Source organism: Lutra lutra, chromosome 13, assembly GCF_902655055.1.
Source record: "Lutra lutra chromosome 13, mLutLut1.2, whole genome shotgun sequence".
Taxonomy (NCBI): Eukaryota; Metazoa; Chordata; class Mammalia; order Carnivora; family Mustelidae; genus Lutra; species Lutra lutra.
In genome coordinates, this window is record NC_062290.1 from 88,083,273 (window position 1) to 88,110,279 (window position 27,007).

At 54.2% G+C, this 27,007-nt stretch overlaps 2 protein-coding genes across 7 annotated transcripts in view; one reads left to right on the forward strand and one right to left on the reverse strand.

Moving 5' to 3' along the window:
* The first annotated feature begins 1,779 nt into the window (after positions 1 to 1,779).
* FPGS (folylpolyglutamate synthase) lies at positions 1,780 to 17,963 on the forward strand. 4 transcript variants are annotated; one of them, XM_047699470.1, is made up of 15 exons: positions 1,780 to 1,829; positions 9,894 to 10,022; positions 10,115 to 10,168; positions 10,253 to 10,317; positions 12,152 to 12,266; positions 12,403 to 12,483; positions 12,586 to 12,647; positions 12,728 to 12,830; positions 13,074 to 13,151; positions 13,352 to 13,499; positions 13,608 to 13,697; positions 14,405 to 14,555; positions 14,747 to 14,822; positions 15,630 to 15,696; positions 17,065 to 17,963. In XM_047699470.1, exons 1-15 carry the CDS (start codon positions 1,809 to 1,811, stop codon positions 17,475 to 17,477), a joined length of 1,653 nt encoding a protein of 550 aa, XP_047555426.1. In that variant the 5' UTR covers positions 1,780 to 1,808; the 3' UTR covers positions 17,478 to 17,963. The 4 variants fall into 4 exon arrangements, with proteins under 4 accessions (XP_047555426.1, XP_047555424.1, XP_047555425.1 ...); XM_047699468.1 differs by lacking the exon at positions 1,780 to 1,829 and adding an exon at positions 1,902 to 2,134; XM_047699469.1 differs by lacking the exon at positions 1,780 to 1,829 and adding an exon at positions 7,802 to 7,899.
* The window catches only part of ENG (endoglin), a 33,531-nt gene continuing 23,205 nt past the window's right edge, over positions 16,682 to 27,007 (reverse strand). For 2 of the 3 annotated variants that reach the window (XM_047699464.1, XM_047699463.1), the window contains exons 8-15: positions 26,816 to 26,958; positions 23,604 to 23,741; positions 23,369 to 23,407; positions 22,700 to 22,816; positions 22,151 to 22,402; positions 20,458 to 20,512; positions 19,291 to 19,392; positions 16,682 to 19,161 (exon numbers count right to left, since the gene is read on the reverse strand). In XM_047699464.1, coding sequence (XP_047555420.1) covers positions 19,037 to 19,161; positions 19,291 to 19,392; positions 20,458 to 20,512; positions 22,151 to 22,402; positions 22,700 to 22,816; positions 23,369 to 23,407; positions 23,604 to 23,741; positions 26,816 to 26,958 — 971 coding nt within the window. In that variant the 3' untranslated portion in view covers positions 16,682 to 19,036. The remainder of the gene's footprint in view (positions 19,162 to 19,290; positions 19,393 to 20,457; positions 20,513 to 22,150; positions 22,403 to 22,699; positions 22,817 to 23,368; positions 23,408 to 23,603; positions 23,742 to 26,815; positions 26,959 to 27,007) is intronic. The other variant, XM_047699466.1, reaches the window with a different exon arrangement.

The following is a 27,007-nucleotide window of genomic DNA, read 5'->3' on the forward strand; positions in this document are numbered from 1 at the left end:
GGCCCTGGGGCTGCTGGCTCCGAGCCTCCTGCCCCAACACAGAACTTCCCTGAGGGGAGGCTGCGTGAACCAGCCTCAGACCCTGGTATGTTGCCCCTGGTATGGCTGCCCTGGCTGTGGAGGGAGATGGCCTTGAATAAAAGCTCCTAGAGGGCAGGGCTGTGTGGGTCATTCCCCTGGGGCACCTAGAGGAGGGCCTGGTGTCTTGAGTCCCAGTTACCTCAGTGAGTCACCCCCGCAAGCAGCTGGTTCGAGAGGCTGTGTCGTCCCAGGCGGGGAGGGCCTTCACCAGCTCCTTCCGCCCAGCCCTCCATGTCGCCTGGCTGGTCTGTGTCCTGACAACCCCCCCCCTTTTTTTAAAAAATATTTTATTTATTTATTTAACAGAGAGAGAGAGCGAGATCACAAGTAGGCAGAGAGAAAGGCAGAGAGAGAGGGGGAAGCAGGCTCCCCGCTGAGCAGAGAGTCCGAGGCGGGACTCGATCCCAGGACCCTAAGACCATGACCTGAGTCGAAGGCAAAGGCTTAACCCACTGAGCCACCCAGGTGCCCCCTGACTCCTTTTTGAGCAGATGGTTTTGGTGAGGGAACAGAAGGCAAGCTGAGGACAAAGCAGAAGCTGACACCCCACAACCACCCCCACCTCCCACGAGATACATGGGACATTCCTCAGACGCTGTGGGCTGCCCTAAAGGAAAAACAGTTAACTCGTAGAGATCACAATCCTGTAGGGCCTGAATATCCCTCAGTTTACAAATGTCCTGATGATTTACAAGGAAGAAGCTTTCTTATCAATAGCCTGACTTCCAGAGACCTGTAACTATTTCCCAAAGCCCTAACATCACCGTCCCCTCCATAAAATTGAGGGAGGCTGAGGCAGAAGGAAAGGTCAATAAAATAGAATTTCTTTTAAACCTGCAGCCCAGGGGCGCCTGGGTGGCTCAGTGGGTCAAAGCCTCTGCCTTTGGCTCAGGTCATGTTCCCAGGGTCCTGAGATCGAGCCCCGCATAGGACTCTGCACTCAGCGGGGAGCCTGCTTCCCCTCCTCTCTCTGCCTGCCTCTCTGCCTGCTTGTGATCTCTGTCAAATAAATAAATAAAATCTTTAAAAAAAAAAACAAAAAATAATTTTAAAAAATAATTTAAAAAAATAAACCTGTAGCCCATTGACAAGGACGTGTGATAGGAGGAAGCTCCCAACTGTCTTACTCTTAATACCTTACTAGAAGGAAAACCAACTTTGACAAATAGCAAAGCCTCCGGGATCCTGTGTGTCTTCTTTAATACATGAAAGTTCTTTCTCAAAACCTCCCTTTTTCCTTACGTGCCCCAAGCCCCATAGCCTATAATCAGCCGCCCCTCACAACCTCACAGCAGCTTTTCCTGCCCTGGTGCTTTTACAAACCACCATTTTTCACCCAAGATGCCTCAAGAAGGCTCTGGGCCTCACCCCACTGAACTTCACCCATATTCCAAAACCACCTCACGTTGGTGAAACACAGCCTCAGCAGGCTCTGACCCCTCAGGTCGAGGGCGCCTGGGTGTCCTGCCCCATGGCCCTGGGCTTCCAGCCTGGCACGGCCAACACACAAACGGCCCTAACTGTAAGGGGAGGTGGGCTGTGATAAGAGAGGCCAGATCCGGCCAACCCTGTTCTGTGGGAAGCCCCGCCCCAAAGTCTGGAAGTTTCCCAAGTGCTCTCATCTCTATGCGGGGCCCCCACCTGCTCACTCACCTTTAACCGTCTCTGGGCTGTTATTTAACTGGGGAGATTCGCCAGAGAAGTCCCTCCCTGGGCCGATCCCCAGGATGAGAGCAGGCACCTATCAGGTAAGACCATCCTCCCTGTGCACAGGGGAGGCCCGGGGCCAAGGGGCAGGGAGAGGGAATCCCCGATATCCCCCCTCCTCTCTCTGGCCCAGCTGAACCCAGGGCAGAGCAGGCTTGGCAAAGGTGCCCTCACCCATGAATCACTTTGTACCCAGCCCTGTTGGGGTGTGGGAAGCCCGGGAATGAAAGGTGCCAGGTCCCTGGCAACCCCCTGGACAGGGGCTGAGAAGGTGTGGTGGAGAGCAGCCATGGAACGGTCCGGCCCATCCATGAGAACTTTCTCAGCTAAAACTGCATCCTTCCAGGTAGGAGAGCTTGGTGACCTTGGGCAGGTGGCCTTTCTCTCCAAGCTTCCATCTCTTTCTTCTGCATAACGTGTGTGTTAATATCCCTCGAGGCCACAGGCCATCAACAATGATAACCCCACACTTGGTGGGGCCCCAAGGGCGACCCTTGTCATTGATAAACCCGGTTCTAAGGGCTTGGGGTGATCAGGGGCCCTCCTGTGGCCCTCAGTTCCACCTTCTAACCCAGCTGCCCGCCCACTGTGGTGGTGGGGGAGCTCTAGGGGAGGGGTCTGCAGAGCAGAACGGACAGCAGGCCTGGGAGGTGCTGAGGCCCCTCGTGGGGCTTCCTGCGCCCCGGGCACCGCGGACATGGTTCCTAGACTGTTCTCACCAGATTTAACTCTGACTGCTCAGTCAGGAAGGGTTGTTAGCGCCACTAAAATAATAATAATAGTAGTCATAATGGCAATCCTGGTCCCTGGCTTCCTACCTGCTGGTCCTATGCCCATGCGCTCTTCCTTTTGTAGATTCCGAAGGTGCGGTAGTGGCTGTTAGGGACCTAACCTGTTAAAGACTTCTAACCCCCATCTGGAGCTTGCTCTGGGATCCGGGCACAGCACCCTCTCATTCTGCCTCACCCCACCCCTCTGAGGTGGGCACGACTGTGACCCCTGCTTTACAGATGAGGAAATGGGGCTCAGAGAGGTGAGGAGACTGGCCCAGGCTGCCCAGTCTGGCTCCGGCAAATGCTGGCCGGAGCTGGGGTACAGCCGGCTGGGCCGCAGGAGTCTGAGCGAGGAGATCAAGGTTCAAGACCGACAGGCGCTAGCCCAGTGACTTGGCCTTATCAAGCCTCAGTTTTCTCCTCTGCTAAATGTGCACACAGGGAGTCAGCACCTGCTTCCCTCTTGGGACTGTAGTCTGAAGGCCAGGCCAGAACCGGAAGGCCGCCGTCAGTCAGTGTCTCCTGGGGCCACTCTCACCCAGACCATCCTGACCCACAGAACCTTCTGCCCAGCAGATGAGGAGGGGTGGCCCCAGATTCCAGGGTTTGAGATCATCCAGGTCCCCTTACCTTAGAGGCCAGGACCCTAGGGAGGACAGGTGACTTTCCCAGGGTCACACGGTGTGGGTCCCCTCACCAGGAGAGAGAACTGAGGACACCCCAAAGGCTGTGGGGTGCTGGCATTTTGCCTGGCTCCCCGAGGCAGTGGGGCCTCCCTCTGAAGTAAGAGCCAGCTCAAGGCCAGAGCCCCATTGATTAAATGACCAGGTCACCTGACAGGACACAGGGCTGGGGTGGGGCAGAGTCCAGGGGTGGCTGGGGAGTGGAGTCTGGGGCTTGGCATGACAGATCCCTGTGAGTGACTGAGCTATTTTCCCTAGTAGGTCTTCCTCTGCCTCCCTGAGAAAGGGTCCAGGAACAGAAGCAGTGTGTAAAGATTGGTGTGCAGGGCTGATGTTTAGAAAGAATTCATGTTAACTATTACTTAAGAAAATCCAAGTCACCAATGCGGAAAAAAAAAAAAAAAAAAAAAAAAAAAGACAGGGATTCCCAAGCTTGATGAGCGGGTCTAGATCAGAGGCGACTGGGGGCGCCTGGCAGACTCAGTCCGTGAAGTTTGTGACTCTTGTGACTTAGATGGATGAATGGATGGGTGGATGACATCCTTTCCCTTTAGGAGGGTGGGGGTAAAGTAGAATCCCCAGCTCTTACTGCCCTCCACACACACCTGCAGATCTGCCTCCAGGGGCTGGACACTGACCCACTTGCCAATTTTCTTTCTTTCTTTCTTTCTTTCTTTCTTTCTTTCTTTCTTTCTTTCTTTCTCTCTCTCTCTCTCTCTCTCTCTGTCTCTCTCTTTCTTTCTTCCTCTCCAGACAATGGCTTTCTTTGAATTATTCTTTCTGGAGAGCAAGAACACTTTAATGCTGGCACCAAAAAGCCAACATTTGTTCTCCAGGTGTGGGATGAAGGTGCCTTTGATTTTCTTCTTTACACATTTCTCTGTTTCCTTCTATGAACATTTGTGGCTTTCAAAAGAAAGAGCAATGATACAAAATGATACAAATGTAGCAGATTACGCATACAAATAGTTTTTAAACATAAGAAAATGTGCGCAGCATCCTCCAAATAAAATAAATGCAAATGATAACTACCTTGAGAATCCATTTTTCCAACTATGCAAGTGGCAGAGATCAAAGTTAGCTAAGGTCTGTGTTGGTGAGGAAATGACTGGCTCGTGCATGCTCAGGCATGAGTGTGGAAATTAATCCTACCTACCCTTTTAGAGGACAATGTGTATGTGTATGTGGCAATATGTATGAAGGTGTTGAATGCCCGTCACCTTTGACCAAGCAATTGAACTTCCTGGAATTATCCGTCAGATGTGCTCACCCATGGAAGAAATGATGAGGGCAAAATGTTACCCATTGCAACATCGCTTGTGAAGACAAAAATATTAGAAACCTAAATGTTCATCAGGAGGAGACTGGTTAAATCCGTAGTAATACCTCCACACCAAGGAGTACTGCCCAGCTTCAAAAACATAAATTAGCCCATGAGACAGCTCTTCTGTACCAACACAGTCTAAAATAAGGTCCAGGATATAAAGGTATATGGAAAAAATACAACACAGACTTGTGTATATAGTCTGCTATCTGCAAATCTAAAAGCGAAATCTCTATATATTTAACTTTGCTTGCAAATGCATAACGTTCTCTCTGGAGGCATCACGGGAAACATAACTGATTGTTTTTGGAGAGGGGAATTAGGGTGCTGGGAACTGGCATGGGAGGGAAGCTTTCCATTGTACATATTTTGTACTTTTGTTTGAATCATAGGATGTGTTATCCATTCAAACAAATTTAGGACTTATTTTATTTTGATTTTTTTAAGTCTTTTTTTAGAGAGTGCGTGGGGTGGGGGGAGGGGTAGAGGGAGAGGGAGGAGAGAGGGAACCTTGAGCAGGCTCCATGCCCAGCGTGGAGGCCGTGGAGGGGCTGGATCTCACAACCCTGAGATCATGACTTGAGCTGAAATCAAGAGTTAGACATTTAACCAGCTGAGCCACCCAGGTGCCCCCTCCCCCAATATTAGGATTTGAAAACGAAATGAAAATACTAAAAGTTTTAATAAGAAAAAGAAGATAACTCTATTCTACCTCCGCCCCCTTAAAGGACTCCTACAAATTTCCCAGTGTCTGTGCCTATGTGAACACTGTCCTTGGAGACCATGGAGTAAACAGAAGTCCAGGGGAAAGGTGACATGACCAGCACAAGGCCACTGGGTGGCTTTGCCAAGTCCCCAGTCACGGCTTATAATTCCCTGCACGACTGGGATGATACCAGGTAGACTCCTGGAATTTTCTGGGCTGCTACTTGTCTTCATGCTTGTGCATCTGTTTCTGTTTCCAACTGGAGCTGAAGTCAGTAGCTCAATGATGTTCAAGATTGCAAATGCCTACCCTCCCTTCCCCACTCCCAAGAAGACAGGAGGGGAAAATTGGCACAAACTTCTTTCCTTGGGGCATAGAGAAAGAGATTAGTTAAGATTCAGGAATGTAGGCAAGCTGACCTGGGAGGAAGGAGGTCTCCCTCCTGGGATCTCATTTTCCCTGCCATCTCATTCTTGGAGGAATGACCCGGAGCAGGATGTTAATACTAGTACCTGTCTTATAGGGTCATGCTCAGTTAATGACCAACTGTATAGAAAGTGTTTAGAACAGGGCCTGGCCCAGAGAAGTACTCCGTAACTATTTGCTAAGTCAGTATCTTCGAGGGATCCCTATAAGGTTATTGTTGACTAAGAGTGTTAAGATGCAGAAAATATCGTCATGGGCATCGACAAAGTCCTGTAGATATCTAGATGTGTCTGTCATCTCATGTGCTTAGAAAACTGTGGGAGGCAAACTTGAACGCCACCAAAGGAGGAAGGTGAGGGGTGGGGGTGAGCCAAAGAAAAACATTTGTTTTTTTATTTTTAAAGATTTTGATTTTTAAGGAATCTCTACACCCAACACGGGGCTCAAAATTATAACCCCGATATCAAGACTTGCACGCTCTATGGACTGAGGCCGCCAGGATCCCACAAAGAAGAACCTTTAAAGCAACTTTATGATCATTTTTATGCAGTTATTCTGTATGTGCCTATGCACAGAGAACATTTCAATGATGAAGAAGGAGAAGAGGAAGAAGGAGGAGGAGAAGAAGAAAACTATGAAATGAAGCACCTCCCTATTTCCCATGGGGCCAGGGTTGGGGTGCCCAGCAGTGATGTGAAGAGCGGAAGTCCAGCCAGTGATGGAATCTTTCCGACATATGTTTATTTCAAAATCAAATGATCTCTGATAAATATTTACCCCCAATGCTGGTGGGAAAGAGGTAGAGAGGTTCTGAAATCCCATCAATTGTTTGAAGGATTGTCTTTTGTCTGTGGGGACTTCCCTAGAGGGCTGTTTATAGCACACACACACACACACCCCTCTCCCGCCCCCACTCCCTTCACCCCCCACCCCAATATCCGCACACTTTTCTGGCATCTGACCTATAAAAAGGCAATCTCCTAGTCAGGTGAGGTGTGGGGGCCATGGGAGACTGCCCCCCCGCCAGGAGCTGCCCCTCCCTGGCGCCCAGGCCACTGGCCTCTGGATGGGGATTCTTCATTGGTGACTGTCACTTCTGCTTCCTGGTGTGGCCGATAGTCAGGTTTCTCTGCTGTGCTCCTTCACCTTCTCCTAAAGATGCTTTCTCTTAGTTCTATACTTGCTCACTGAGGAATGCAACATCTTGATTAACTTGCTTAAGGAATATCATAAAAATCCCAGCATTCTGAAATTGTTTGGGCATTGCAATGATCTCCATCGGGGAGATGAAAAAATGCTTGAAGAATGAGTACAGGGAAAAGAGGACCAGGAGCAGGGAGCAGGGCAATGCGATGTGAAAGAGACTTTTTAATCCCGCAGAGGGGATCTGAAAAATAAATTACAGGCATGCCTTGTTATTTAAAAAAAAAAAAAAAAAAGGAATCTCCCCGCTACTTGTTCCATGCTAGCAGTTGGGGCCAAGAAGATCAGACAAGAAAAAGTCCCATCGGAGTCCTCCTCACCCATAGCTAGGGTAGATTACTGTCTCTTCCCTCACGTGGCTCTCCACTTCGTTCTCCACACAGTAAATCTTCCAAAGTGCAAACCTGATCTTGTCATCTTTATTCATTTTTTTAAAAAAAGATTTTATTTATTTATTTGAGAGAGAGAGAGAAAGAGCACAGGCACGGGGAGCGGCGGGGGGCGGGGTGGTGGGCGGGGTGAAGCAGGCTCTCTGCTGAGCAGGTAGGCCGAGGGAAGGGACGCTCGGTCCCAGGACCCACAGATCATGACCTGAGCCCAAGAGAAGATAAACCCTTAACCGACTGAGCCACGCAGGCTCCTCTTTTAATTTTTTTTTTTTAAGACCATGTTATTGTTGCCAAATTTAATCCAAATTTCTTAGGCTACAAGGTCCTGCTGGATCTGGCATTTTGGGGCAAGTAAGCCCCACCCGGTGGAAGTGCAGTTCCCTCGGACTAGTGGTTCTCCTCTCTCCCTCTCCCCAACCTCGTCACCCCTCCCTCTCTTCAGGCCTTTGCTTTTCACACCGCGTTCCCTCCCTCTGAAAACCTCTCCCCGCTCACCCGCCCAGCCACCTCGCTGACTCCGCCTCATCCCCAGGCCTCTGCCAGAATGTCACTTCTTCCAGGACGCCTTCCAGGCTGCCGAGGGACGGTAGTGACCCCAGAAGCGAAGGTGCTTGGGTTTGGGTCTATTGCCTCGCAATCCGGTAGTCAGATTCAGAAGTGCAGAGGCCGAATACCCGCAGCCTGCGGTCTCTGCATTAAACCGCGACATTTCGGGCTTGAATTCAGTGACCTCCATCCATCCAAGTGTACGCTAGCTCTGTCTTCTCTGCCTGCTCAGAGCTAGTTCTGGCGGACCCCCAGGCTGAGGGTTGCAGACTGGGACAATTTTGGGGGTGTGGTCGGGTCCTGGAGACGCTGAGCGCTTGCAGAGAATGCCCCTGGGAAGGGGCCCCTCACAAACAGGGCCGAATCCCTCCGCCCCTGCCCCTCACAAATATGGCATCCCGCGGATTCTTATTGGTTCCGGGCGACTCTCTGGGTAGCGCTGATTGGTGGAGGGCAGGGGCGAGGCGAGGCTGGGCGGGGCGGGGCGTCTCCGGCCCGGGCCTAGCAAGTGGTAACGGGCGGTAGGACTATGTCGCAGGCACGCTGCCACCTGCGCGCCGCTCTCTTCCTGGCGGCAGTTTCTTCACGCGGTGCCACGACCGGGGTCACGGCGCGGCGAGGGTTGAGCGCGTGGCCCGCGCCGCAGGAGCCCGGCATGGAGTATCAGGTATCCGGCGGGCCGACTGGCGGTCGTAAGACGACACGTGTGCCGGGCCTGAGCCACACAGCGTCCGGACTCCGCGGCCTGAGGCTAGGGTGGACCGGGAGGTTGACAGTGGGGGGGCTCGAGGGCGGGAACATCCTGGAGCCCGGGGGTGGGGACAGAGACCAGGAAGTTGGGCCTGGGCCGCGGGTTCTGGGAATTCTGAGGCTAAAGTGTCCCGCCTTAGTGGGAAGGGGCGCCCAGTGATAGGGGGTTCAGGGTCCCAACTAGCGGTTGGGGTGTGGGAGGGGTGAAGTTTCAGGAGTTCAGATTTGAGAGATCCAAGAGTTGGTATCTGGGGTTGGAGTCTCCAGGATTCAGGAGATAGAGATCCGAGTGCCTGGAATTGGGGGCAGGCGGGAATTAGGGGGTATTGGTGGGGGGTAAGAATCTGGAGAACATAAAATTTCCACCTGGCTCTGTTGTAGGGGTGGGTTTCCATAGACCACACCTGTTGCCTGTCAGGCCGATGACACAGTTTAATGGGTGCGGGGCCTCCAGCCAGCTATTGGGGCCCTTGAGGGGAATAAATAGCATGTCCACTCTCACTCCCACACTCTCCTGAGGAGTGTCTGGTCACTGGCTGGGTGACCCCGGGGAGACCCCTCTTCCTTGGAGCGTCCATCTCTTCCCCATCTGGACGCTTTGAGCAGCTCTTTTTTTTTTTTTTAGATTATTTATTTATTTATTTATTTGACAGAGAGAAATCACAAGCAGGCAGAGAGGCAGGCAGAGAGAGAGGAGGAAGCAGGCTCCCTGCTGAGCAGAAAGCCCGATGCGGGGCCTGAACCCAGGACCTGGGATCATGACCTGAGCCGAAGGCAGCGGCTTAACCCACTGAGCCACCCAGGCGCCCCTGAGCAGCTCTTTTTTGAGTCAGGCTGTGGAACCCCATCCTCAGGGTTGGGCATGGAAGCCTCCAGGGATTTCCAGTTCAAATTCCTCCAGTTCTAAAACCCCAGCCTTCTGTGGTTCTCTTGCACCCCCTCACAGCCCCCTCCCAACTTAGAGCCTAGTATAGCTGTGGACGTCATTGGGGGGAATGAGGGCAAAGGCCCCAGTGTGGGGTTGAAGACTGGGAAGCCCAAACTGGGAATAGGCTTCTCCCGTTAGTCATGTAACCTGCTTGCCTAACACTCCTGGGTGGGGCCGAACTGCCCCAGGTTCCCATCTCTGCCAGAGCTGGGAAGATGCCACTTCTCTCTCACCAGTGCCTAACCTCGATGCTGGGGCACCAGGGCGGGCATTGGTAGGCTCGGTGCCCTGGCCTGGCCACCGATGCCCCGGGGTCCCTCTGTTTCTGTGGACCGCTGCTGAGTCCTAACCTGCTCCCTGGGGACTGTGTTTGCCAGGATGCTGTGCGCACACTGAACACCCTGCAGACCAATGCTGGCTACCTGGAGAAGGTGAAGCGCCAGCGGGGTGACCCTCAGACGCAGCTGGACGCGATGAAGCTGTACTTGGCCCGGAGTGGGCTGCAGGTAAGGTGGGCGGGGCCCGGGACCGCTCTCGCCACCCCCCTGCACCCCCACCTGTGAGTCTGTGGCTGAGGCGGTTGTCTGTATGTCTTCAGGTGGAAGACTTGGACCAGCTGAACATCATTCACGTCACTGGGACCAAGGGGAAGGTGAGCGATCGGACTCAGGGGTAGGGTATCCACCTGATGGGGTGTGAGGGTGGGGCCAGCCCAAACAAGATCTCTTCTTTCTAGGGTTCCACTTGTGCCTTCACTGAACGTATTCTCCGCAGCTATGGCCTGAAGACAGGATTCTTTAGGTACTGAGGGGTGGAGAAATGTGGGATCTCTTAGCTCTCTGCGTGGAGGGGATGGTGGCGGGGGTGGTGGTGGCCTGGAACCAACTAGCAGGAGCTCAGCTGCCTCTCTCTCTGCCCAATGTTGATTGATTCAATAACCATTCCATTGGCTTTAACATATTGCCCGAAGTTTGTGGCTGCCCTTAATTTTCGTAATGAAACGAATTCAGGACGGGGAGGCAGCAGCTGGAATGTGTAAATGAAGTACATACCTAGAATCATCAGATATCTTTTTTATTAACTTAAATTCCGTGTGCAGCTTTTATGTTTTTAAGATTTAAAAAAAAAAATTTTAAGTAATCTCTACACGCAACGTGGGGCGTGAACTCACAATCCCACAATCAAGTTTTGCACGCTCTACCCATGGAGCCAGCCGGGTCCCCCCACATACAGCTTTAAAATCACAGAGAAATATTTATCACCTCGGACGTCTTTGCCGTAAGGAGCAGAAAATCTGGCTTGTTAGGGCTTAAGTGCTGAGGTAGTTTCTGATGTCCACGTGTCGAGGTGTCCCTTCTGTTCTGCTGGCGTCAGCCGCCCCTTCGCCACCTCGTGCTTGGCCTCAGGCACCAAAACTCACACCAGAGGATGGGGTGTGAACCAGATGTAGGGCCCTCTTTCCTGTGCTGCGCATGCCTCTCCTCAGCTGCTCACCAGTAAAGCAGTGGGATCACAGTGGTCGTGAAGTGCTCAGGGTTTGGTCCCTGTGGTGGTGGGACTTAGGATCTTTGCTCCTTTTATTTTGCCAGTTCCATCAGTGACTTCTAGAACTGTCTGAAATCAGCTGACTGAGGCCATTTCAGGCCGTATTTTCTCTCCACAGTTCTTTGTTCAAAAGAAAGATATGGGGGCGCCTGGGTGGCTCAGTGGGTTAAAGCCTCTGCCTTCGGCTCAGGTCATGATCCCAGGGTCCTGGGATCGAGCCCCACATTGGGCTCTCTGCTCAGCAGGGAGCCTGCTTCCCTTCCTCTCTCTCTGCCTACTTGTGATCTCTGTCAAATAAATAAATAAAATCTTTAAAAAAAATGTAGGGAAGGACTTATAATATGAGAGGGGCTTGGAGGATTCAAACACAAGCTGACAATTTCTCTTCTAAAATAATTTTGGGGATGGGGTGACCTGGCTGATGCTGTAGGTGGAGCCTGTGACCCTTGATCTCTGAGGTTCTGAGTTCAAGCTCCACGTTGGGTCTGGAGATGACTTTAAAAAACAATGAAACCTTAACAAAAATTAATTTTGAAAAATATTTTTTTGGGTAAAAACCCAGCCTTTGGCTTCGGCCCATGTAGCCTCGTGGGCCGGCCGGGGATTGCATCTTGAGCACACAGATGGGACTTTGCCCTCTAGGGCTGGAAGACAGTGTGGGGGCAGATGTTGGCAGAGTGACTGATGCATGTGTGATGGGTAAAGCACAGGGGCCTGTTGGAGCCCAGAGCACATTCCTGATCAGCCTGTTGGGGTGCCAGGCAGGGGCAGGGCTTTCTTTCTGGAGGAGGGCCCAACTCAGTTGAGATGTGTGGAGGGAGTTGGGGGGGTGGGCAGCCTGGAGGAACTACGAATAGGCCCGAGGGGCTAGGGCACAGGGAACTGTGGGGCTGTGGGAGAGGTGAGGCACAGAGCCCAGTGCCTCAGCCCCACCAGGACCTGGGAGGCTGGGTGAGGAGCTGGGACGCTGGAGGCCGGAGGGAAGTCACAGGACTGTCAGCAGGGCAGTGGCGTGGTCAGATCTGGGTTTCTGAAGACACGCATGAGGGGCTCGGGAAGGGAGTCCCGATGACCACAGGTCTCCCGGCAGCTCTCCCCACCTGGTGCAGGTGCGGGAGCGGATCCGCATCAACGGGCAGCCCATAAGCCCCGAGCTCTTCACCAAGCACTTTTGGCACCTCTACCACCGGCTGGAGGAGACCAAGGTGCGCATGCAGGAGGAGTGGTGGGGGGCTGGGTAGGGGCGCTGGAGAGACCCAGAGGGGGCTGTATGCCCCAGAACCCCGTCTCCCCAGAGCAGAAGTGGCAGGGCCCTGGGTTCTGACATGTTCTTGTCCACAGGACAGCAGCAGCTGTGTCTCCATGCCTGCCTACTTCCGCTTCCTCACACTCATGGCCTTCCACATCTTCCTCCAGGAGAAGGTACGTGCCCACTCCCCTGAGTCCTGTGTCTGAGGCCGTGGGAGGGGAATCTCAGCAGGCTGGGGGAACAGGACCCCTGATGTGCCTCCTATGCCTCTGCAGGTGGACCTGGCGGTGGTGGAAGTGGGCATTGGTGGCGCTTACGACTGTACCAACATCATCAGGTGAGGACCACTGCTTGGGGAGAATGGACGGCGGCCATGAGCCCCAGGCAGCACCATCAAGTCCTTTCTGTCTCTTGCAGGAAGCCTGTGGTGTGTGGCATCTCCTCTCTTGGCATCGACCACACCAGCCTTCTGGGGGACACAGTGGAGGCGATCGCATGGCAGAAAGGGGGCATCTTCAAGGTACCAGACAGCCCTGGGGAGAGGAGGTACATGGATGGCCTGGCCCTGGCCCTCAAGGCTTAGGGAAGTGGGGATGGGGCAGGGTCACCTGTATTCTAACTCAGGATAAGGTCTCAGCCATCAGCGGGGTCTGGAGCAAGAGGCCCCTCCCCTCCCCTCTGGAGGGCAAGCGAAGTGAGCTGCCAGACCCCAGGACGGAGGACCCGCAGCAGTTTGTCTCACTCTCTCCCTCCTCCTCTGCAGCGTGGCGTTCCTGCCTTCACGGTGCTCCAGCCTGACAGTCCCCTGGCAGTGCTGCGGGACCGTGCCCAGCAGATCTCGGTGAGTTTGGAGACCCCGGGGTGGGGGTGGTAGCCCACTGGGGAGGCACGGCATCCTTTTGGGCCTCAGTTTGCCCATCTGTGCAGTGAGGGACAACTGCTCAGCCAGCTGGAGCACACTGTGGTTCCCAGAGCAGGACGGAAGGATCCACAGCATCAGGGAGGCCTCCCCTGACCCGCTGTTGCCCATCTCCTTGGCAGTGTCCTCTCTACCTGTGCCCACCACTCGAAGCCCTGGAGGAAGGCGGGCCGCCGCTGACCCTGGGCCTGGAGGGAGAGCACCAGCGGTCCAACGCCGCCTTGGCCTTGCAGCTGTCTCGCTGCTGGCTGCAGCAAAAGGGCCACCAGGGTAGGTGGGCGGGCGCGTGGGGAGGGGGCACGTGGAGCCTGCCTCTGAAGGTTCCCTACACACTCCGTCCACACAGCAGCCCCTCCCCCCACCACCCTTGCTCCTCAGGCCTCGGGGAGCTGAAGATATCTCGGCCCAGCGTCTTGCGGCAGATGCCTCTGGCACCCGTGTTCCAGCCCACGTCCCACATGCGACATGGTGAGGCAGACCTTCTTGCTTGGCCGGGACCCCTCAGATGTTTCTTTGAGTATCCTGTTTGAGAGGAGGGGGCGGTTGGAGATGGTGCCCAGAACAAAGGCCTCTGAAGTCAGTGTCCCTGACTTTGAGTTCATGGACTCTGAGCCTCAGTTTTCCTACCTGCCAAATGTGGTGATGACAGGGCCCACCGTGTGGTGACATCACTGAGGGGCTGAGGCCAGGGCCTAGTGGGATGTAGCGCCCAGTCAGTGGTAGCTGCTGTTACTGGCAATCTTGTCATCATCCTAAGACCATGAGGTCTGGAGAACGGAGCCATTGTCAGGCTTCTTGCTTCCCCCTGAGCTTTCAGCACACAGTAGGTGCTCATAGCAGCTAAACCCCTCTTGCCAGTGATTCCCTTGTGCCCACTGTGTGCCAGCCCCGAGTCAGGCAGATATCAGATCACATCCCGGCAAACTTGGCTGTGACCTCATCTCTCTGGGCTAAGGGCTCTCCGCCTACATGGAATAGGAGACTGAGATATGATAGGGACGTCCCCTCTCAGGGCCGCTGGGAAGACTCCCTCAGGGGAGGCAGCCCAAGAGCCGATCCCAGTGAGAGTGAGTGGCAGGCAGCTTGACTCATAGGCTGGGAAGGCCAGGCCGGTGGGCAGGCTGTGTGTGTGAGTTGAGGACTAGGGTGGGAGCCGGCTGCCTTGCCCCCTGTAGGGCTTCGGGACACTGAGTGGCTGGGCCGGACGCAGACACTGCGGCGCGGGCCGGTCACCTGGTACCTGGACGGCGCGCACACCGTGAGCAGTGTGCAGGCCTGCGTGCGCTGGTTCCGCCAGGCGCTGCACCGCAGCCGGAGGCCGAGCGGGTGAGCTTCCGGGGCCGGGCTGTGCGGGGGCTGGGCTTCGGGGGTCGAGGGGCCCGACGCTGGGGGGAGCTGCTGGGATGGACCCAGCCCGGAGGAGGGCCGTTTCTGGAGGAAGGAGGGGGCGGGGCCCACGGAGTAGGGTGGGAGGTGCCCCCTCTCTGACCACGCCCCCATCCCCGCCCCTCTCCCAGAGGCCGTGAGGTGCGCGTGTTGCTTTTCAACTCCACTGGGAACCGGGATTCCGCGGCCCTGCTGAAGCTGCTGCAGGTGAGGGGCTAGCTCGGGAGTGGGCGGGAGGCCCACCAGCCCCGTTTCTGGCCGTGGGATCCCCAGGCTGCCTTCACCCCCGGACCTTGTTTCTTCAACTCTCAAATGGGGCTCCCCTGAACGGTACTGAGGATACCATATAAAGGGACCCGGCACATAAGGAGGTTTAGACCTAGGTAGGTCACTGCCCTCGTCCTGCGGGGTCAGGCTGAATGAAGCCGAGTTAAAAGCAAGACCAGGCAGGGGCGTGAGGTGTGGGCTGTGGACTCGCTTAGCCTGCCCCTTCGGCCACTAGTATAGGATTGTAGACGAGATGGCATTTCAGAGATGGTTTGCGGAGTCTCTGAGCTGTAAAGCCTGAAGGGGCCCCTCTCTGCTCAGGGACGTTGAGGCACGCCCTGGGCTGTCAGGACCGAAGTGGTTCCTAGGGATCATTTCCTATTTTACAGACCAGGAAGCTGAAGCTGTTCATCTCTCTCACAGGGCAGACAAAGCCTTTCCCCAGCCTGGATTTGGGGCCTGCTCCTTAGCTGGGTGATCTTAAGCAAATCCCCCTCTCCCCAGCCTCAGTGTTCCCATCTGTACAGTGGGCCGTGCTGCCCAGGCCACGGGCCTGCAGGGTGTACTGAGGCAGATGAGCCGCTGAGGTTCCATGGCTGGGTTTATACAGCATCACTCCAGCTGAGTGGGGGCGTCTCCAGAGATGGGGATGTTGGGGGCAGCCCAGGGGAGGTGCTGTGAACAAGTCCGGGTGGTGGGGCATCCTCTCTGGACTCTGACACCAAGTCTTCCCTCTTGGCCTTCTAGCCCTGTCAGTTTGACTATGCCATTTTCTGCCCTAACCTGACAGAGGTGTCATCTGCTAGCAACGCAGGTAAGGTGACAGGCATGGTCTCTGGGAGTGAGCAGGGGGCAGAAGCCCCTTCAGTGGACTGCTCTGATGGGGACAGTGGGGGCTTTGGAACAGGAGGTCCCGGGTAGGAGCTAGATTTGTTTTATTGTATAGATAAATACTCTTCAGTACGTTGTGGATATTGTGATCACAGTACTGGAACAGAATTACTGGAGGGAAACGGTTTTCAAAATGCAGGCTGCAACCCACCGATGGTTTTATAGTCAATTTAGTGGGTATGAACAAGCATTTTTATCTATTTTTTTTTAAAGATTTTATTTATTTATTTGACAGAGAGAAAGATCACAAGTAGGCAGAGAGGCAGACAGAGAGGGAGAAGCAGACTCCCCGCCGAGCAGAGAGCCCGATGCGGAGCTCGATCCCAGGACCCTGAGATCATGACCCGAGCCGAGGGCAGTGGCTTAACCCACTGAGCCACCCAGGCACCCCGTATCTATTTATTTTTAAAGATTGTATTTATTTGACAGAGATCAGAAGTAGGCAGAGAGGCAGCCAGAGAGAGAGGAGGAAGCGGGCTCCCCGCTGAGCAGAGAGCCTGATGTGAGGCTTGTTCCTAGGACCCGGGGATTATGATCTGAGCCGAAAGCAGAGGCTTTAACCCACTGAATCACCCAGGAGCCCCCCCCCCCCGCTTTTTTTTTTAAGATTTTATCTGTCAGAGAGAGAGAGAGAATGCACAGCAGGGGGAGTAGGAAGGGCAGAGGGAGAAGCAGATTCCCTGCTGATCAGGGAACTGATTCGGGACTTGATCGTAGGATCCTCGGATCATGACCTGGGCTGAAGGCAGACGCTTAACCGTCTGAGCCACCCAGATGCCCTAAACCAGCATTTTTAAAATGAAATAGAAAATATATGTGTGCCTTGCATGAAGGGTAGGTACTGTCCCAGACACCTGTATACACCTGTGTGAGTACTGAGTTGCCCTCGTAAAGGGTTTTTTTTTTAGCTGTGGGTCATGTTCAAAAAAATTTGAAATAGTGTAAAAAGAAAATGCAGATCCCCTGGCCCCACAGCAGACTGTTGGGGAGAGTCCAGGAATGCACATTTCCACTTAGGCCCACCCGTGTGCTGGATCCTGCCTTACAGTTGAAGGCAGTGAGGCTAAGGTTGGGGGAGGTGTTGATCGGGCCAGAGCTCCCGCTTTCAAGCTAAGCTGCCTGGCCCTGCTTGCCACCAGCTCTGGGACGGCCTGTGTCTCTGCTTCCTCCCAGCATTTCCCACTGTGAGGCCTGATGGTGCGTGTAAAGGGCCTGGTCTTAAGCAGGTGCTCCCAGCGTGCCTCCCCCACCCAGTCCCCCCAGCTGATGTGCCCACCCTTGTGCCCGGCAGACCAGCAGAACTTCATGGTGACCCTGGACCAGGTGTTGCTCCGCTGCCTTGCACATCAACAGCACTGGAGCCACCTGGATGAGGAGCCGGCCAGCCCGGACCTCTGGAGCCCCACCAACCCGGAGCCTGGTGATGAGCCCACGTCCTTGCTGCTGGCTTCCCACCCACGCCACACCCATAGCACCGGCTCCCTCGTCTTCAGCTGCATCTCCCATGCCCTGCAGTGGATCAGCCAAGGCCGGGACCCTGTCTTTCAGCCACCCAGTCCCCCGCCAGGCCTCCTTGCCCACCCTGTGGCTGGCAGTGGGGCTGGTGTGCTCCGAGAGGCTGCCGCCATCCATGTACTGGTCACAGGCAGCCTGCACCTGGTGGGCGGCGTCCTGAAGCTGCTGGAGCCTTCCCTGTCCCAGTAGCCCAGGCAGTGGGGTTGGAAGTGGGGGTCTCCCACACCTGCCCTGCAGCTCACCATGAACTCTTGTTAGGTGCCTTTTGTTTTCTGCTTTTCTGATTCTGTCCAGACTGGCCCAGGGTCCTGGGCTCTGGGCAGCAAGATCCAGGGCTAGAATGGGGAGGCCGAGATGGGACATCCTCTTGTCTGAGCCTAGGGTGCCTTGGGCCTCTCCCTCCTCCTGACTGAGACAGCCAGAGGGCTTCTTGGTTGTCCCACTGTCCTAGTAGACCAAACTATGCAGCCCCCCTCCCTTGCTACCCTGCCTGCATCCCGGCTCAGGCCCAGCTTACCGTGTGAGCTGCCTGGCCAGGCCTGGGGTCCTGCTGGGTGCTGGTTGATAGATTACCTCTTAGTGGCCTTCTGGGGAAGAGGGGGCTCCTGCCTGGGGCCCACCAGAGACAAAGGATGGCTGGAGTCAATTAAAGCCTTTAAGTTTTTCAAAAAGAAATGGCAAAATGTTTGAGCAGCTTAATCTCTAGCTCCCTTAGCACAAAACGCAGGCATGAGGGCTGCAGCTGGCATGGGAACTGGACTGGGTAGGAGCCCAGGCTGTAAGGCCTGGGACGAGCCCCTCCCCGCCAACCCCCCCACCACCCCAGCCTCAGGGGGCCCGTCTGAAGCAAGAACCCTGGACTCCGTTCCATCGGCCACAGGCCAGGCACGGATTTGCAGACTTCCGCACAGAGACTTTGTGACTGCTGAGGGAACTGTGGCTGGCTCGGACGAGCCATGGGACCTGCCCACAGTCACAAAGCCAATTAAGTGGCAGGTTTGGGATTTGACCCCAGAGCTGTCACCTCCCCACCCATTTTAGGCTTCCTGTCCCTTCTCCCGGCCCAGGCCAGCACTGATTTCATGGTCTGATTTATTGGTGGTGAGTATATAGGGGTGGGTCCAGGCCAAACAGGCCACTTCCCATCAGGTGCCTGCCTCCGGGGTCTCCATGTGACAGTTGTGGGGAGGAGCTAGGCTCCCCTGGTGCCAGGCTGGACAGCCTTAGGCTTCTGTTTCCCTTGCCAGAGTTGTGCCGGTCCAGGTGTGGAGGCCGCTGGGAGCAGGTCCGGGTGGCTGCGGGCTGGCCCTCTTCTGTTTCCGTGGAGGAGGCCTGGGTGGGCTGGGTGAGTCTGTTTTGAGTTCTCGCCTCCCACCCAGCCCGGGTGCTGGATCCGGGTGCAAATTTACAGGGCCTCGGTTTTTACAGCAATGTGGAGTTACAGGGCAGTGGTCTCTCTCTCCGTGGTCCTGGGGCAGCCATAGTCCGGGCCCACTGGGTTTGCAGGTTCTGTGGGGTGGGGAGGGGGCACCCCACGGTGTTCCAGGCTGGTCCCCCCGCTGGCAGCAGGCCTCTGAGAGGGAGGCAGGAGGGGTGGACGCAGAGGGCATGGTCCTCCATCCTTGGTCGAGTGGAGGGGTTGGGGTCCCAGGAGAAGTTCAGGGCCAGTGCTTCCCAGCTGGTGGTTGCTCAGTCTCTCCTGCTGGGCGAGGGCTGGCTGGGGGCCCCCCAGGTCTCCAGGCCGGGTGCTACGCCATGCTGCTGGTGGAGCAGGGGGTGCTCTGGGTGCTCCCGATGCTGTGGTTGGTGCTACTGCTCTCCGAGGAGGCCGGGGCAGCCACCGCCACCACGGGCTCCCGCTTGCCGGGGGGACCTGGGAGCAGGGGCGGAGGTCAGGGCCCCGGCCAGGGCTCCCCACTCCCCCAGAGGCTCCCCCGGGCTCCCCCAGGTGGTGGTGGCAGAGAGGTCCTGAGCACTCATGGAGGGGGCCTGGGATACTCACGCGTGTGCGAGTAGATGTACCAGAGTGCGGCGGTGAGCAGGGCCCCAATGAGGAAGGCGCCAAAGGTGATGCCCAGCACAGCGGGCAGGACGAGGCCTTTGTCTGTGTACGCGAGGGAGGGACGGCTGCAGTCAGTGCTACGGCCCCCTCCCAAGCCCCCCACCGTGTGCGCTGGCCAGAAGCACAGGTCTGGGTGTCAGTCCCAGCTCAGCCACTGGCTCTGACTTCTGGACCTCAGTCTTCTCATCTAGCAGGTAGAGTCATCAAACGCCTGCCTAGGTGGTGGCTCTTCTGACCGTCCACCCAGAAGGCCCAGCCAGGCCTTTGGGCCGAGACTCTGCCTTCCAAGGCTGATGGAGGTGCAAGTTTTAGGGAGAACGGATGGTATGATTCGAGTAAAGAGTGAGTGGGCTTGAGAGTACAGAGCCTCCCCATCCCACTGTGTGACCTTGGGTCAGTCCCTGCCCCTCTCTGAGCCCTCTGCTGTGGTAGGAATGGGCCAGAGTACTTCTGAGGGCTCTTCAGCTCTGCTTGTGGGTTTTCCCAAGCCTCGTTCATCCACACTCCTGATTCCTGAGTGACGATGGGCCTCCCCTTAGACACTGAGTTCCTGTCGATGCAGTGGGGTAATTAGCCCTGCTCTCTTGGTCATGGGCTGGGGTTAGGGCTCCATCCTAACCCAGGTAAGATGGCAAGGAAGCAGGTACCCCACCCCACTCCTGACCTCTGCCCCCAGTGTCAGTGACCTGTTCTGCCTAGTAGGGGCCCAGGCCCATAGGGAATGTAGTGGAGGCTGGAAGGTGCTGGGCTGAAGGGGCATCCTCTACAGTGGGGGCCTTAAGAAGGGGATGCCATCCCTGCCGCACTATGCCTTCCGCCTCATTTGATTCCAGAACCCCCCCCAGCACCCCAAGCAAGGTCAGCTAGCAACCACGGGGATTAGGAAAATCTAAATGCCTGGGATCCAGTCTATGGGGTAGTCAAGAGCCAAGGCTTTTTAGCTAGAAGATGCGGCACAGATCCTACGCTAGGCTGCTGGGGGCCCTTCTGTCCCTCCCAGGGGAGCTCTCTTTGGGGTCCTCCCTGCATGTATCTGTGCTGCACCCCTTTGGGCCACCCATCAGGTCCCACACTGGCCTCAGCCACTGGAATCCTAGAGAGACTCACCAGGCAGGCCAGGGCTGACGACATTCAGATGCATGGAGACAGTCCTGTGGGTGTCCTGGGGGAGGAAGAGAGCGGTGGATAGCACAGCCTGCAGGAGCCGGCCCCTGGGCTTATTCCCTGGCTCTGTGACCCTGGCCCGTCAAAACCTGCCCTGGGGCTTTGGCTTTGGATTCCATCCCGCCACTTAGCTGTGATCCATGCTGAGGGAGGGTGGTGGGTGGACAACCCTTGGCTGCTGCTAGGATGTTCCCTGGGAGGCTTCCAAATCCCACGAGGATTGTGGGAGCACTCGGCACTGCATCTGGGACCCTCGTAAAGGGTCAGATGAGCCAGGTTAGCTCAGGCCTATGCTCACTGAGGGTTGCTGGGCTGGGGGTCGGGGAGGCCCACTCAGGAGTGTCCCCAAATGCTTGCCTAGTTTCATACAACCAGAAGAGTTTCTAATCCTAGAGTCTCTTCTGTGTGCCAGGACCTGGGGATGTGTGTCCAGGGCTGTGTGCCTGAGGACAGATTCCCCACTGGATGTTGAAGGAGATCAGAATTTTGTGTCCTTTATCTTAACCCTCTTCGCTGAGATCTCCTGTTTAATGCAGTGACATTGGTGACTACTACGTGGAAAGATGGGTGAGTGCATGGGTTCCTGGGTGAATGGGTGTCAATAGATGACTGGGTGGGATGGTAGGAGGCTGCTGGCTGACTGGGATGGTGGAAGGACTATAGATGAATGACTGGGTGGCATGGTGAGAAGTATCAACTAACGAATGGATGGCTGGGTGGGAGAGAGTGACCATGGATAGATGACTGGGTGGGATGGTAGAAGGCAAGATAGAAGGAAGGATAGATGGTAGGGGGGTGAATGGAAGGATAAACAGATGGAAGGATGGATAGATGGAAGGGTGGGATGGACGCATGGATGGATGAAAGGCAGAAAGAAAGGTGGGAAAGATGGAAAGATGGTCAAAGGGTGAATGATTGGAAGGAAGAAAGGATGGGTGGGTGAAAGGAAGAATGTAAGGATGCGTGGAAGAAATGCATGAAGAATGGGAGGATGGATGCAAAGGATGAATGGATGGTAGAAGGACAGATGGTTGGACGGAAGGAAGAAAGGCATGAAAGATGGAAGGGTGGTGGAAAGATGAATGGAAAGAAGAAAGGATGGATGGGTGGAAGAGTGCAAGGATGCATGGAAGAAATGCTGGAAGGATGGATGCAAAGGATGAATGGATGGTGGAACGTTGAGTGGATGGAAGATGGGTAGATGGTAGATGGGTGGAAGGACAGATGGGTGGATGGTGGACAGATGAATGGATGGAAGGATAGATGGGTGGATGGAAGGATGGATAGTGGAAGCATGGATGGAAGAAAAGGAAGGATGAATGGATGGAAGACAGGAATGAAGGATGGAAGGAGCAAAAAGGAAAGAAGGATGGTTGGGAGGAGTGATGGAAGCAAGGAAGGATAGACAGCGGAAGGAAGGATGGATGGACGCAGCTGCAAATCCTACTAATGTCCAATACACAGCAAAGCCATCAGAAGGCTGTAGGGTGGCAGAAGGAGTAAGCCTTGGTCACCAGAAGCCACACACCAGTCTGTAGTTCTGCCCCTTACCAGCTGGTCCCACATCGTGGGCTGTCGCATCCTTTCCTGGAAACCCTAGACCTGAAGCCACCCTTGAAGCTGGGCCCCCACTCACCGGGGACAGGCTCCTCGAACGCAGGGTTATGGTGCAGCTGAGGATGCCGGTCGTGGGCGTGGACACCATGTAGCCACGGAGGAGGAAGCTGAAGCGCACGTCCCCACTGGGGCCTGGGGACAGCAGGCTCACACAGCTGCCCTTGGCGGTCTGGCTCTGGATGAGTTCCACGGTGTCTGCATCAGGCCCCAAATCCAGGTGGCAGCTGTCCAGCTGGAGCATGAGCTCCGGGATGGAGGGGGACATGCTCACCTATGTGGGTAAGAGTGACAGGGCACAGTCAGTTACTCAATGCTGCCCTTGGGAAATACGTGAGACTCATTCTGGGGGCCCACCTTGGTGGTCAAGGACAGTCCTGGGTCCCCCTAGAGCAAATGAGGAGGAGGGGACACTCCACCCAGTGTCTCTGTGTGGGCCTTCCCCTCCACCAAGCACCCTGCTAGCTCCCTCCTTTGGGGAGTTCAGTGCACACCTTCCCTCTACTAATGGTGCAAAGAAAGGCTCTGAGAATCCCAAGAGCGGGCAGGCCTGAGAGGTCAAGTCCGGTACCTGCACAAAGCCCTGTTGCCCCAGCTCGATGGTGTTTGAGACCTGGAGGAAGTGTGGGCTGAGGTACAGGCCCAGCTGGAAGGAGAGGCTCTCCATGTTGATGCAGTGCACCTTCTTCTGTGGGAGAGAGGGGGGCATGGTCAGTCCGGGAGGCACCGGGCAGGAGGGTAAGGGGTGGGGGTGGGGATGGGGGTGGGGTTTCCTAACACAAGCCATGGTCCCCAGTTGCTGCCTGACCCTCCTTTAAAAAAAACAAAACAAAACAAAACAAAAAAAACTTATTTTCATCAAGAACTTGCTCTGCGCCAGGCCTGGGTGAATGCTTTCCCAGGTGTGATATCAGTGACTGCTCAGAAACACCCCATAGGGGAGATCCATCCTTAGGCCCCTGTTTATAGATAGGATCTTTGGGTCTAGGAAGCTTAATTCGCTTGCACAAGGCCACATAGCCAGTATGTACTAGAACTTTCTGGCTTGAGAGGCTGAGAATGTAACCCAAGAGGGTGCTGCTCCCATTGTACAGAAGGGGAGACTGAGGCAGCCTGAAGATAACATGGCTTGCCAAGATGGGGGCCTGAGTTCCTTGAGGCCTACTCCCCTCCCAGGCCAGGAAGGGGTGCCAGGCCCCCAAACCAGATGGGTTAGCCATCTGGTAACCATCCATCTCACCCACTGCGGTGATGAGCTTGACAAGAGGTTGACGACCACCTGTAAGGAAAGAGCCAAGGAGGTCAGAGTCAGGAAGTACCCCCAGAGGGTATCCCGCCCAACACACCCATTTCATGGATGGGGGGACTGAGGCAACCAATGGCTCATAAGCTTGTCTTCCTACTGAGCACCACACCCTCCTCTTCCAAAGGCCCATTGGCCTGGAAGGACAGGGAGGCACCGCCCTTGCTCTTACCTCATTCCGGACCACGTTTTCTGTCACTTTCATGCCACAGCTGGAGTAGGCGCTGCGCAGGACAAACTGGTCATCTCTGTCCTCAGCCTGGCAGCTGGGGTCCGAGAAGGTCAGGCTTGTGATGCTGCACCTCAGAGTCTGGGCCGGGGTTGGAGTGGAGGGGCACCGTCAGGAGGCAGGGGGCCCTCTGGGGCCTGTCCCTCACACCCCAGCACCAAGAACTGACAAAACTCAGGGCTGCGGAGTCACAGCCATTCCTCTCTTCCCCTCTTCATTTTCGTTAGATCTCATCAGACCGGACCATTTAAGACCATACTTTCCCTGAACTACACTCACTCTTGTCTTTAGCCTTGTCTAAGCAATAAGCAATATTATCTGTGACATCATGAGCTTGATTTGCTACTTTTCTCCTAATATGTATAATTAGAATAAATGAAGACATATTAAAAACATTCATTTGAGTTCTACGTATAATTACTGCCCACAGCACCAGGGACATGGAGATCCCACCAGTATAATCCAGTCTCAGGACCTAGACCGTGGGGCACCCGGGTGGCTCAGTCAGGTTCGGTGTCTACCTTTGGCTCAGGTCATGATCCTGGAGTCCCCGGATGGAGCCCCGCATTGGGCTTCCTGCTTGTCAAGGAGTCTACTTGTCCCTCTGTCCCTCACCCCGCTCTCTTGCTCTCACTCTCTCGCTCTCAAATAAATTAAAAAAAAAAAAAAAAGAAAGAAAAAGAAAAACCCCTAGACTCTTAAACCAAGAGAGAGTTGGCAGATTTTTCTGATAAAGGGCCAGATGGTGAATCTGTTGGGTTTTGGGGACTATGTGGTGCCTGCAATTACCCAACTTTGCCATCACGGCCTGAAAGCCCCTGTAGAGCACCTGTAAACGAATGGGTGTGGCTGTATGCTAAGGAAACTTGACAAAAACAGGCAGAGGGCCACAGTTTAACATCTCCTGTAGGAGAGGAATTCATCTTAGAATTTTTCAGTCACGCTCTTAGGATCAAAGAATCTCTGCGTCTTTGAGTTGAGTGAGCTGTTGGAGGTCCCACCTGAATCCAGTAACTCACCTCTCCTCCAGGATACACCCACAGGCACCCAGAGCCACCTGAGCTAATAGCCCACCAAATAAAAATGACTCTGGGTGAAGCCTCAGTGACACATGGTCCTGGCATCCGAACTCTGCATACTGACCACATTTCTTAAGTCAATGAGAGGGCAGAATGTTCCATGTTGGGGCAATTCTGTTCAGACCCTTTCCTTTGTATTTTCTTCTATATGGATGCTGTACTCAGAGAAAATGGGCAGATTTTTTTTTTTTTTTTTAATTTGGGCTGGGCGGCAAACATGCCAACCCGTGCTGTCCCTGTACTAATTCCTGCACCTCCTGGAACCTGCTGGGCCAGATGGAGGTGGGGGGTGGGTGGTAAGAGATGGGTAGCAGACAGGTGTCACTCCATATTGCTCCTGTACCCCACACCCCCCAAAATTCCCACATGCACTTAACTTTGGAGTGCACTTTAGAATGACAAAATTTAAGAGTCATTCTAAAGATCCCTGAGATCATGGGTGATTTGTCCAGGCTCTGGCTGAAATTTCCGGCCTCAGGCCAGAAGAAATCACACGGGAGAAGATGGGCAGCTAAGATGGCCCAATGTTTTAAAATGTCCCCGAACACAAAAATCACTGTAGCCAAAATTTAGAAACTATAACAAAAAAAATTATTTCAAATAAGAATGGTGGACAGAGGGTCCCCAACTTTTTTTTTTTTTCTTAATGTAAAATGCTTATGAAAATCAAGAGGGGCGCCTGGGTGGCTCAGCGGGTTAAAGCCTCTGCCTTCGGCTCGGGTCATGATCCCAGGGTCCTGGGATCGAGCCCCACATCAGGCTCTCTGCTCGGCAGGGAGCCTGCTTCCCTTCCTCTCTCTGCCTGCCTCTCTGCCTACCTGTGATCTCTGTCTGTCAAATAAATAAATAGAATCTTTAAAAAAAAAAATAAAAAAATAAAACAAGAACACCATGTCCCACCTCTAATGTTGGCACAATTTTTAAAAGAAATTTTAAAAATTCTATTTTATTTTTATTTTTTTTAAAGATTTTTTTATTCATTTGTCAGAGAGACAGGGAGAGAGAGCAAGCACAGGCAGACAGAATGGCAGGCAGAGGCAGAGGGAGAAGCAGCCTCCCTGCCAAGCAAGGAGCCTGATGTGGGACTCGATCCCAGGATGCTGGGATCATGACCTGAGCCGAAGGCAGCTGCTTAACCAACTGAGCCACCCAGGCATCCCTTATTTTTATTTTTTAAGCAAGCTTTGCACCCAATGTGGGGCTTGAACTCATGATCCCAAAATCAAGAGTCCACTCACTGAGCCAGCCAGGCGCCCTAGCAAAGGACTTTTTTTTTTTTTAAACGAAATTAATAGTCTGGAGAGAGAGAGTCAAAGTGCTCTCCTAAATTGGCAGTGAAAATTGGAACAATCTTTTGCAAAGTGGGTTGGCAATGTATATGAAAACTTGCAGCCTCTCACTAATGTAGAAATCTAGCCTAAGAAAACAATCCTATATAAAGAGTGCATGGTGATATTTTCTGTGTATTTATAATGTTGCATAATTGGAAGCAACCTCAGTCTCTAACAAGGGAGGAGTTAATTATGACATGTCAATATGATGGAATAATTTGTGCTTATTAAAGCGACATGAAGTACATATGTCAAAGTTCTAAAAATACAGTAAGCGAAGATAGCGGGAGACAGACAAGTGCATTGGAGATGACACCATATAAGAAATACACAAAGAAACACCAGAAAGAAACACCAAAATGTTGGTAGCCACCATCTTTGGGTAGGAAGGTTGAGATATTCTTTTCTCATTTTTCACATGTAAAAAAATCCGATGTTATTCCTAGTTGGAGATCATACTGAATAGATACACTCTTAAGTGCCCGCCCGGCTCAGCCTGCACTTAAGATTAATTAATGATGATTATACCCGTTTACTGAGCCCTTACAGTGCACCACATCAGGGTCCCTGGGTCAGAACTTACTTAATTCTTCCTGCATGGCCGGTCCATCATCAAGCCCATTTCACAAGTGGGAAAACTGAGGCTTGCAGAGGGATGAGATGTGTCTCCCTGCCTGGGTTAAGACCCCCAAACTCTTGGCCTAAAGGAAGGACTGGCTACCCACGTTCCCAGGGGTTCCCTTACCGAGATGAGATCTTTCTTGAGCACCACAGTCATGACGTCTTCAGAGCACTTGGGCTGGATCAGGGACAGGAGCAGCTCCTGGTTGCAGCTCTCCTTGGGAGGGGTGGTCGGGACGGGTGGGGGAGAGGTCTGCAGCCCACCACCTGCAGGGCAGCAGAGTCACAGCGGGCAAGTCACTGAGTGCTCCCTGGG

Coding starts and splice junctions, on each gene's coding strand:
- FPGS (XM_047699467.1), top strand. CDS start 8,368: ATGTCGCAGGCACGCTGCCACCTGCGCGCCGCTCTCTTCCTGGCGGCA. Junction 10,023..10,114: donor TGGCCCGGAGTGGGCTGCAG/GTAAGGTGGGCG, acceptor GTATGTCTTCAG/GTGGAAGACTTGGACCAGCT. Junction 10,169..10,252: donor TCACTGGGACCAAGGGGAAG/GTGAGCGATCGG, acceptor TCTTCTTTCTAG/GGTTCCACTTGTGCCTTCAC.